Source organism: Leucoraja erinacea, chromosome 1, assembly GCF_028641065.1.
Source record: "Leucoraja erinacea ecotype New England chromosome 1, Leri_hhj_1, whole genome shotgun sequence".
Taxonomy (NCBI): domain Eukaryota; kingdom Metazoa; phylum Chordata; class Chondrichthyes; order Rajiformes; family Rajidae; genus Leucoraja; species Leucoraja erinaceus.
Window position 1 is genome coordinate 2,254,814 of NC_073377.1, and position 10,258 is coordinate 2,265,071.

Below are 10,258 nucleotides of genomic sequence, written 5' to 3' on the forward strand. Positions count from 1 at the left end.
ATTAAGAGATCAAAACTACACACAATACTCCAGGTGTGGTCTCACTAGGGCCCCGTACAACTGCAGAAGGACCTATTTGCTCCAATACTCAACTCCTGTTGTTATGAAGGCCAACATGCCTTTAGGTTTCTTCACTGCCTGCTGTACCTGCATGCTTACTTTCAGTGACTGATGTACAAGGACACCCAGGTCTCGTTGCACTTCCCCTTTTCCTAATCTGACACCATTCAAATAATAATCTGCCTTCTTGGTCTTGCCAACAAAGTGGATAACCTCACATTTATCCACATTGTACTGCATCTGCCCACTCACCCAACCTATCCAAGTCACCCTGAATCCTCATAGCATCCTCTTCACAGTTCACACTGCCACCCAGCGTTGTGTCATCTGCAAATTTGCTAATGTTACTTTTATTTCCTTCATCTAAATCGTTAAAATATATTGTAAATAGCTGCGGTCCCAGCACCGAGCCTTGTGGAACCTCACTAGTCACTGCCTGCCATTCTCAAAGGGACCCGTTAATTCCTACTCTTTGCTTCCTGTCTGCAATTGTCTATCCATGTCAATATCCTACCCCCAATACCATGTGCTCTAATTTTGCCCACTAATCTCCTGTGTAGGACGTGATCAAAGGCTTTCTGAAAGTCCAGATACACTACATCCACTGGTTCTCCCTTGTCCATTTTACTTGTTACATCCACAAAAAAATTCCAGAAGATTTGTCAAGCATGATTTCCCTTGTAAATCCATGCTGACTTGCACCGATCCTGTTACTGCTATCCAAATGTGTCACTATTACATCTTTAATAATCGACTCCAGCATCATCCTGTTCTACAACTTCCCATTTTCTCCCTCCCTCCTTTCTTAAACAGGTACATGGATAGGACAGGTTTAACGGGATATGGGCCAAAAGCAGGTAGGTGGATCTGATGTAGATGAGACATGTTGGTCGATGTGAGCAAGTTGGGCTGAAGGGCCTGTTACCACACTGTATGACTCAACGTGGATTCAGAGCAAAGTGTGCACAAAAGGACACAAAATGCTGGAACAAGTTCATGGGTTAGGCTGCATGTCTGAAGAATATGAAAAGTGACGTTTTGGGTCAGGAATCTGAAGAAGGGTCCCGATCCAAAATGTCATTAATCCATGTTCTCCAGCGATGCTGCCCAACCCTTTGAGTTACTTTAGCCCCTTGTGTTCTTTTGTGTAGACCAGCATCTGCAGTTCTGGTTTCTAAACTCTGTCCACACTCAATGCTGCGCATAAAAATGCAAGGTAGACAAAAAAGCTGGAGAATCTCAACAGGTGAGGAAGCATCTATGGAGCGAAGGATGTTTCGGGTCGAGAACCTTCTTCAGTTACTTTGCATAAAAATGCAAAGTCACTTTTGAGTTTGAGAAGAACCAACTGCTCAAAATGTCAATAATTAATTAGGGACAGGCAGCAATGGAACTAATAAGAGTTGCTGGGGAATGAGCAATGATCAGTTGCATAATACACGGTGATTGTGGATCTAGACGCACCAGACCCCAACCTCACAAACACATGTTCCTGGTCGGAGGCTTGCCGATCGCTTCGCCATACACCTTCGCTCAGTTCGCAATAACCAACCTGATCTCCCGGTGGCTCAGCACTTCAATTCCCCCTCCCATTCCGAATCCGACCCTTCTATCCTGGGCCTCCTCCATGGCCAGAGTGAGTTCCACCATAAATTGGAGGAGCAGCATCTCATATTGCGCTTGGGTAGTCTACACCCCAGTGGTATGAACATTGACTTCTCCAATTTCAGGTAGTCCTTGCTTTCTCCCTCCTTCCCCTCCCCTTCCCAGCTCTCCCGCAACCCGCTGTCTCTGCTTCTTCCGTTCATCTTCCCGCCCCCACCACCCCCACATCAGTCTGAAGAAGGGTCTCGACACGAAACGCCACCTATTCCTTCTCTCCATAGATGCTGCCTCTCCCGCTGAGTTTCTCCAGCATTTTTATCTACCTTCCTGTTCCATGTCATCTCCGTTTTCTATCTCGTGATTCCTTTTTGGAAAAAGCACCCGTGTTAAATAATTCATGACTCTTGCAGAATTTTATTTGACTTTGCACTTATTTAGTCGCCACCTTGCAGAAAATTGATTTTACATACTTGTTGCTTTTTCTGTCATCTGGCTGCACAGATAAAATCTGAACAATTGCATGTGCTGGTGTTTGCTGGTGACAAAAGTGAGAAGACGTACATTTCTGTAGCACCAGCCTCAGGATCCCAGAGCCGTTTCACACCCAATAAAGCACTCCTGAAGTACGGCCATTGTTCTACGAAAGGCAGCAGCCAATGTGCACAGTAGGTTCTGACAAACAGCAAGGCGATAAAGATAGGCACAAAGTGCTGAAGTAACTCAGCAGGTCAGGTAGCATCTCTGCTTTCCCTCTCTCTCCATCCCTCCCTCACCCTAGTTCTCCGACTAGTTTCACTGTCGTCCAAGTTAATTTTACTGTTTGCATGCCCCGTTAACACCTTCTCCTCAGTGCATTTCCTTGATCATCGTCTATTTTGATCTGTCCTTTTCACACCTTACATGGTTGTAATTCTCTAGTTTCATAGTTTATAGGAGCAGGGAGGTTCTACTGCCACACCTCGCGTACAGTTTTGGTCTCCACAATCTGAGGAAGGACATTCCAGAGAAGGTTCACCAGACAGTCAGGACATTTCTCTTTAGGAGATTGAGAGGGGATCGTTACAAAATGCTAGATGCAGGAAGATTGCTCCCGATGTGTGAAGTCCAGGACAAGGGGTCACAGCTGTAAGGGGAAATCCTTAAAACCGAGATGAGAAGAACTCACACCTTACATGGACTTTCAGGGGGTATACCCTTGATCAGCCATGATCATATTGAATGGCGGTGCAGGCTCGAGGGGCCGAATGGCCCATATCTCTAGTTTCTCTCTCCCCTCAGTTTGAAGAAGGGTCTCGACCTGAAACGTTGCCCATTCCTTCTCTCCAGAGATGCTGCCTGTCCCGCTGAGTTCCTCCACCTCTCTGGATTGGTGACATTTCGGGTCAGGACCTTTCTTAAGGAGCACACCAGCAGGCCGGAGCCATCGGCTCACTTGAGATCCAGGCTCAGCTCCATGCCAAGAGCCTCCATGCTGTTGGTAAAAAGCATTTTCTACAGAGATGCTGCCTGAGCATCCGAGTTATTCCAGCACCCTGTGTCTATCTTGGATTGGATTGGCTTGGATAAAGTGGATGCGTAGAGGAAGTTTCCACTAGTGGGAGAGTCTAGGACCGGAGGTCATAGCCTCAGAATAAAAGTACATTCCTTTAGGAAGGAGATGAGGAGGAATTTCTTTAGTCAGGGGGTGGTGAATCTGTGGAATTCATAGCCAGGGAAGGCTGTAGAGGTCATAGCCTTTGAATTTTAAGGATGTTCCTTCAGGAAGGAGATGTGGAGAACTTTCTTTCGTCAGAGGGTGGTGAATCTGTGTTGAATTCATTGCTACAGAAGACTGTGGAGGTCGATATTTTTAAGGCCGAGATAGACAGATTTTTGATTGGTACAGGTGTCAGGGGTTATGGGGAGAAGGCAGGAGAATGGGGTTAGGAGAGAGAGATAGATCAGCCATGTTTGAATGGTGGAGGAGACTTGATGGGCCGAATGGCCTAATTCTGTTACTATCACATGAACTTATGAGATGTGTTATTCCACATCATACATCTTGTCCATGTTCAGGATGAACGAGCAACTGATGAGGTGATCTACCTGCCAGGAAAGGCCCGTACATTCAACAGGGTGGGACAGCAACAGTAAAGCTGGCAGGAAAGCTGGAGCTTTGTAAAGATAACACCTGGCATCTGCTAATACATATCAAAAATAACACTGACTATGTTCAGCAGGTCAGGTTGTATCTATGATCAGAGAAACAGTTAACATTTCAGTGCTTTCAGAAAAAGGGCCTTGACCCGAAATGTTATTAATTCCTTCTCAGGACTCAAGGGCCTGAGCAAGAGAGGTTCAGCAGGCTAGGACTCTATTCCTTGGAGGATGAGGGGTGATCTTAGAAGTGTACAAAATCATGAGAGGATTAGATTGGGTTGATGCACAGACTCTTGCACAGAGTTGGGGAATCGAGAACCAGAAGACATGGGTTTAAGGTGAGGGGAAAAGATTTAATAGGAACCTGAGGGGTAACTTTTTCAAGCAAAGTGTGGTAAGTGTATGGAACGAGCAGCCAGAGGAGGTAGTTGAGGCAGGTACTATCGCAACGTTTAGTTACATTACATGGTAGGACAAGTTTAGGGGGATGTGGGTTAAACGCAGGCAGGTGGTACTAGTGTAGATGGGACATGTTGGCCAATGTGGGCTGGTTGAGCCGAAGGGCCTGTTTCCACACTGAATGACTCTGTAATAATGCTCACCCTCCTATTATGATGGGACATCAAGCAGCACATTTCAACAGGACAGGCAGCGTCTCTGGAGAGAAGGAAAAGGTGACATTTCGGGTCGAGACCTTTCTTTAGACTAGGGTCTCCCTCTCCCCTAAATCTCAACCTGAAACATAACCCATTCTTCTCTCGAAAGATGCTGCCTGTCCCGCTGACTTACTCCAGCTATTTGTGTCTGTCTTCGGTTTAAACCAGTATCTGCAGTTCCTTCCTACATATTTCAACAGGAGCTCTCTCGACCTCTCCCCACATCCCTCCAACATAGATATCTACCACAATACTCCCTTTTCCTGACCGCAAATTATCCCACTCATCATACCTTCCCATCCTCTCCAGAGATGCTGTCTGACCTGCTGAGTTACTCCACCATTTTGTGTCTATCCTCAGTGTAAACCAGCATCTGCAGTTCCTTCTTAAACATTTCAGGTATGAATAAGCCTAAAACACTCTGGGCTCTCTGAAACCGATGAGCATCTTCAGCAGTTACTGCTTTGGTCTTACTTGCACATGGAAGCGTTGAGTTCTTTCTCCAGACTCTGAATGAAACAGCAGTTAACAAACATCAGCTGGCCATGTGGCAAGAACGTGTTCAGGATGGCCTCAATTCTATCGGTCTTGAGCACAATGTCATTGCTTTGGACGAGCAGCTTCAGATGCTCCTTGAGGTACTTCACCAGCAGTCGGAGGGTGTTTTCTGCCAGCGCCAGGTTCTCGTGAGGGTCACAGACCAGGGCAAAGCCCACAGAAAGGACACCCAGCCATACAACTACCGTTTCTTCGCCGAAAATCTCGCCGGCAGAGAGCCGGAACACGCCCAAATCCGGCTCCTGAGACCGAACGGATTCCTCGCCTACCGCTGCCCCAGAGTCAAAGAGTGGCTTATCTGCTGCTTGTCGAGCCAAAATACAGGAGGAAGACACTTGCCTGCAATCAAAAGGCACAGTGAGCTCTCAACCAGAGTGCACCGACTTTATATGACTACACACAGTCTACATTTCACTGCCATTTACTCCCGCTGTAAGGTGCAGAAGATTTACCAGGATGTTGCCAGGACTCGAGGGCCTGAGCTATAGGGAGAGGTTGAGCAGGAGGATGAGGGGTGATCTTATAAAGGTGTGGGAAATTATGAGAATTAGATTGGGCAGATGCACAGGCTACTGGCCAGAGCCGGGGAATCGGGAACCAGAAGACATTGGTTTAAAGTGAGCGGAGAAAGATTTAATAGAAACCCGAGAGGTAACTTTTTCAAGCAAAGTGTGGTAGGTGTACAGAACAAGCTGCCAGAAAAGATACCTGAGCCAGGACAGGACCAGGACAGGTTTCGAGGGATATTGGTCAAACGCAGGCAGGTGGGACTAGTGTAGATGGGACATGTTACGAAGTGGGTCGGTGTGGGCAAGTTGGGCTGAAGGGCCTGTTTCCACCCTGTATGACTATGACCCTCCTACGGCCATGGAGTAAGTCAAGTCAAGTCAAGTTTATTTGTCACATACACATACGAGATGTGCACTGAAATGAAAGAGTAAGGAGATCAAGCTGCACATTTCAACAGGAACTCTCTCAACCTCTCCCTTCATCAGGCCTTCCTGCACTGTGCTATCTCTAATGTATGCACATTTACTCCTTTTCCCCGACTTCATAATGTAGCCCACTCGCCACCCCTTCCTATCCTGCCAGTTTAGTTAATTATTGTCATGTATCGAGGTACCGTGAGCAGCTTGTGTTTGCATGCTATTCAGTCAAAGACTGAATGCAATCAAGCCGTCTACACTACACAGATAAAGGATTCCACCACCCTTCCCCCTCTATCTCTCCCACACCACCTCTCCCCTCACACCAAACCTCACTTCACTCACCTTACCGCCCCGTCTCCCAGCCCACCCTTCCCACACACTCAGCCACCCTCCCTTTCCCTCATACCCTCACCCCCCCTCCGCTCATGCAACCCTCAGCCACCCTCCCTTTCCCTCATACCCTCACTCCCTGCTTCACCTCCCCCCACCAACGCACATGCAATCCTCAGCTCCCCCCCCCCCCCCCCCCCCCCCCCCCCTCCCTCAACCTACACCAACTCCCTCATCCTTCACCCCCCCCCTTCTCCCAACCACCTCCACACCTGGACTTTAGGAGGGCACATCATCTGAGGACGTACACTCCATTGAGGATAAATGGGGATCCTGTGGATAGGGTGAACTGTTTTAAATATCTGGGAGTCCACATCTCCGAGGATATGACATGGGCATCACACGCCTCAGCACTCGTGAGTAAGGCAAGGCAGCGCCTTTACCACCTCAGGCAATTGAGGAAATTCAGAGTGTCTCCGAGGATCCTCCAGTGCTTCTACGCAGCGGCGGTGGAAAGCATCTTGTCCGGGAACATTACCATCTGGTTTGGGAATTGCTCTGCCCAGGACAAGAAGGCTCTGCAGAGAGTAGTGCGTTCAGCTGAACGCACTATGGGAACTTCACTCGCCCCCCTGCAGGAACTATACAACAGGAGGTGCAACTCCAGAGCCAATAAAATCATGGGAGACCCCTTCCACCCCTGCAATGGACTGTTCCAGCTGCTACGGTCAGGCAAACGCCTCCGTTGCCATGCGGTGAGAACGGAGAGGTTGAGAAGGAGTTTCTTCCCAGAGGCAATTCGGACTGTAAACACCTATCTCACCAGGGACTAACTCTACTGAACGTTTTTTCCTTCCATTATTTATTATGTAAAATAATATGTGTTTTGATTGTGTTTATAATTTGTTTGGTTGTTTTGTTGTTTGTCTTTTGCACAAAAGTCCGCGAGCATTGCCACTTTCATTTCACTGCACATCTCGTATGTGTGACAAATAAACTTGACTTGACACCCTTCACCTTCCACCCTCTCCTCCTCTCCCCACATTCCTCAGCCATCCACTGCCCTACCATGCCCTTTCTTCCCCCCACCTCACACAACCCTCACCCCATTCTGTACACTCTGTAGTTTAGAAGGATGAGAGGATATCTCATTGAAACATATAAGATTGTTGAGGACTTGGACACGCTGTAGGCAGGAAACATGTTCCCGATGTTGGGGGAGTCCAGAACCAGGGGCCACAGTTTAAGAATAAGGATTAAGCTGTTTAGGACGGAGACGAGGAAACACTTTTCCTCACAGTGAGTGGTGAGTCTGTGGAATTCTCTGCCTCAGAGGGCAGTCGTGGCGATTTTCTGGATACTTTCAAGAGAGAGCTAGATAGGGCTCTTAAAGATAGTGTAGTCAGGGGATATGGGGAGAAGGCAGGAACGGGGTACTGATTGGGGATGGTACACAAAAGTGCTGTAGAAACTCAGCGGGTGCAACTATGGAGCGAAGGAAATAGGCGACGTTTCGGGCCGAAACCCTTCTTCAGACAATTTCCTTCGCTCCATAGATGCTGCTGCACCTGCTGAGTTTCTCCAGCATTTTTGTGTACCTTCGATTTTCCAGCATCTGCAGTTCCTTCTTGAACACTGATTGTAGGTATGTTACAAAACCTACCTGAATCGTGGCTGAGCATCTGCCCCACCCCTTGTGTGTGATTTCGGCACTGTTTGGAGGGGGCGGGTTTAAAACGCGATTTTTACTAGGCTGTACTAATCGCAGATGTTCAGCCTAGTAGATCATTAACGAAAAATCGCTGCAAGACCCGGTCGCAAAAGGTATTATTAGTTTTATAGGCCTCGATAATATAGTTATAATAGTTTTTAAATTACTGTCTCATTCCGCAACCTCTCGCAGCCCCAGGGTTTTATAAAGCAAACAATTAAAGGTATGTACCTTATTTTTACATTAAATGGGGCATATATATAACCCTATATATCAAGTTATCTATAGCGAGTAGTTCATTCTGGGCTTTTTATAGCCCACAGTATTTTTCTCGGCATTTGAGGCACTAATCCAGCGCGATGTCAACGTTCTAAACCAGCGCGTTCCACATGAACCCACTAGAAAGCCGATTTAAATGGGGCATTTATTTACAGCAATTGAACACTAAATTCCTTCCATTTGGCCTATAAATTAATGTAAATTAGATATAAAAATCATGTTATATTGTGAATTATTTGTGAATAATCTTTGGACACTTAGGCTATTTAAAAATGTTAATCTTTCCTTAAGAAATGGGCTTTTGACTATCCAAGATCACAGCTTTTTTGTAATGTCCATTGAAAATCAATAGGGAACAAGATGCTAATTTCCGAGTATGAAAATGGCCATAACTTTTTAATACTTGAGATATGAAAGTGAATTTGGTGTCAAATTAAACTTGTTGTTATGCTTTATCTGATGGGATAAATTGCAGACTTGATTTTTTTAATCTCAAAATTTTGTAACATTGCTACTGATTGTGGACGATCAGCCGTGATCACAGTGAATGGCGGTGCTGGCTTGAAGGGCCGAATGGCCTCTACTCCTGCACCTATTGTCTATTGTCGCTCTCCCTTCATACTCTCACTCTTCTCCCACCCCATAACCTTCAGCCACCCCACACAAACCCTCCCTCCCCCTCCATCACCTGGCCACGGCCGTCAGCTGCTCCTTTCCCCACAGCCGGCAGCGCTGAGGGCCGAGGGCAGGGCCGGCCTGGTCGGGCTCGGCTGAGGGCGGCCGCTCCTCGGGCTGGGGTTCGGGTTCGGCCGGCGGTTGGGGCTCGCGCTGGGGTTGGGGTTCGGGCTCGCGCTGCCCCTCGGGCGCGAACAGCCGCGAGTACAGGACTCGGCTCCGCGCGCGCCCCAGCGCCAGCAGCACGAAGCCCCGCACCATGGCAACTGCAAACTGCCAACGACAGCGGCCGGAAGTGGCCGGCCTTTCACGCGGAGCTCCGCCCTATGACCTTGGCTCGCGCGTGCGCGGGCAATCCCAGCCAACGGACTACATTACCCAGGGGGTGCCGCGCGGGCGCTTGTTTAGGGCTGATGACGCAGGTGCCAGGGAGTGTCGCACCTCCTGTGTGATGAGGGTTCGATCCCCACCTTCCCCAAACCACTTATGCGCAGTTTTCAGGCGCTGCCTTATTGATCAAATGCCACATAGCTGTCACAAATGTCAGATCTATTTTGTAGACAAAAGTGATGGAGAAACTCAACGGGTGCAGCAGCATCTATGGAGCGAAGAAAATAGGCGACGTTTCTCGCAGAAACCCTTCTTCAGACTGATGTAGGGCCTATTTGAAATCTGTAATTCCTGGGATGTCAGGACTGTCTTATGAAGAAAGACTGGATAGACCTGGTTTATACTCTCTAGAATTTAGGAGACAGAGAGATCTTATAGAAACTTACAACATTCTTAAGGGGTTGGACAGGCTAGATGCAGGAAGATTGCTCCCGATGTTGGGGAAGTCCAGGACAAGGGGTCACAGCTCAAGGATAAGGGGGAAATCCTTTAAAACCGAGATGAGAAGAACTTTTTTCACACAGAGAGTGGTGAATCTTTGGAACTCTCTGCCACAGAGGGTAGTCGAGGCCAGTTCATTGGCTATATTTAAGAGGGAGTTAAATGTGGCCCTTGTGGCTAAGGGGATCAGAGGGTATGGAGAGAAGGCAGGTACGGGATACCGAGTTGGATGATCAGCCATGATCATATTGAATGGCGGTGCAGGCTCGAAGGGCCGACTCCTGCACCTAATTTCTATGTTTCTATGTAAGAAGGAACTGCAGATGCTGGTTTAAATCGGATAGGAGACACAAACATGTTGGAGTAACTCAGCAGGACAGGCATTATTTCTGGAGAGAAGGAATGGATGATATATTTGGAAGTTCAATTATATACTGCAGATTCCCACCAACCTGGTTGTCTCTTATTTGTCCACCTTATTCATG

General features: G+C 47.7%; 1 protein-coding gene across 1 annotated transcript; it reads right to left on the minus strand.

The window, feature by feature from the left end:
* Window positions 1-4,887: 4,887 nt before the first annotated feature.
* On the minus strand, window positions 4,888-9,236 carry ap5s1 (adaptor related protein complex 5 subunit sigma 1). Its single transcript, XM_055643503.1, has 2 exons — window positions 8,956-9,236; window positions 4,888-5,357 (listed from the first exon to the last, which is right to left on the minus strand). The coding sequence occupies exons 1-2, from the start codon at window positions 9,201-9,203 to the stop codon at window positions 4,931-4,933; spliced, it is 675 nt and encodes a 224-aa protein (XP_055499478.1). The 5' UTR covers window positions 9,204-9,236; the 3' UTR covers window positions 4,888-4,930.
* Window positions 9,237-10,258: the final 1,022 nt, after the last annotated feature.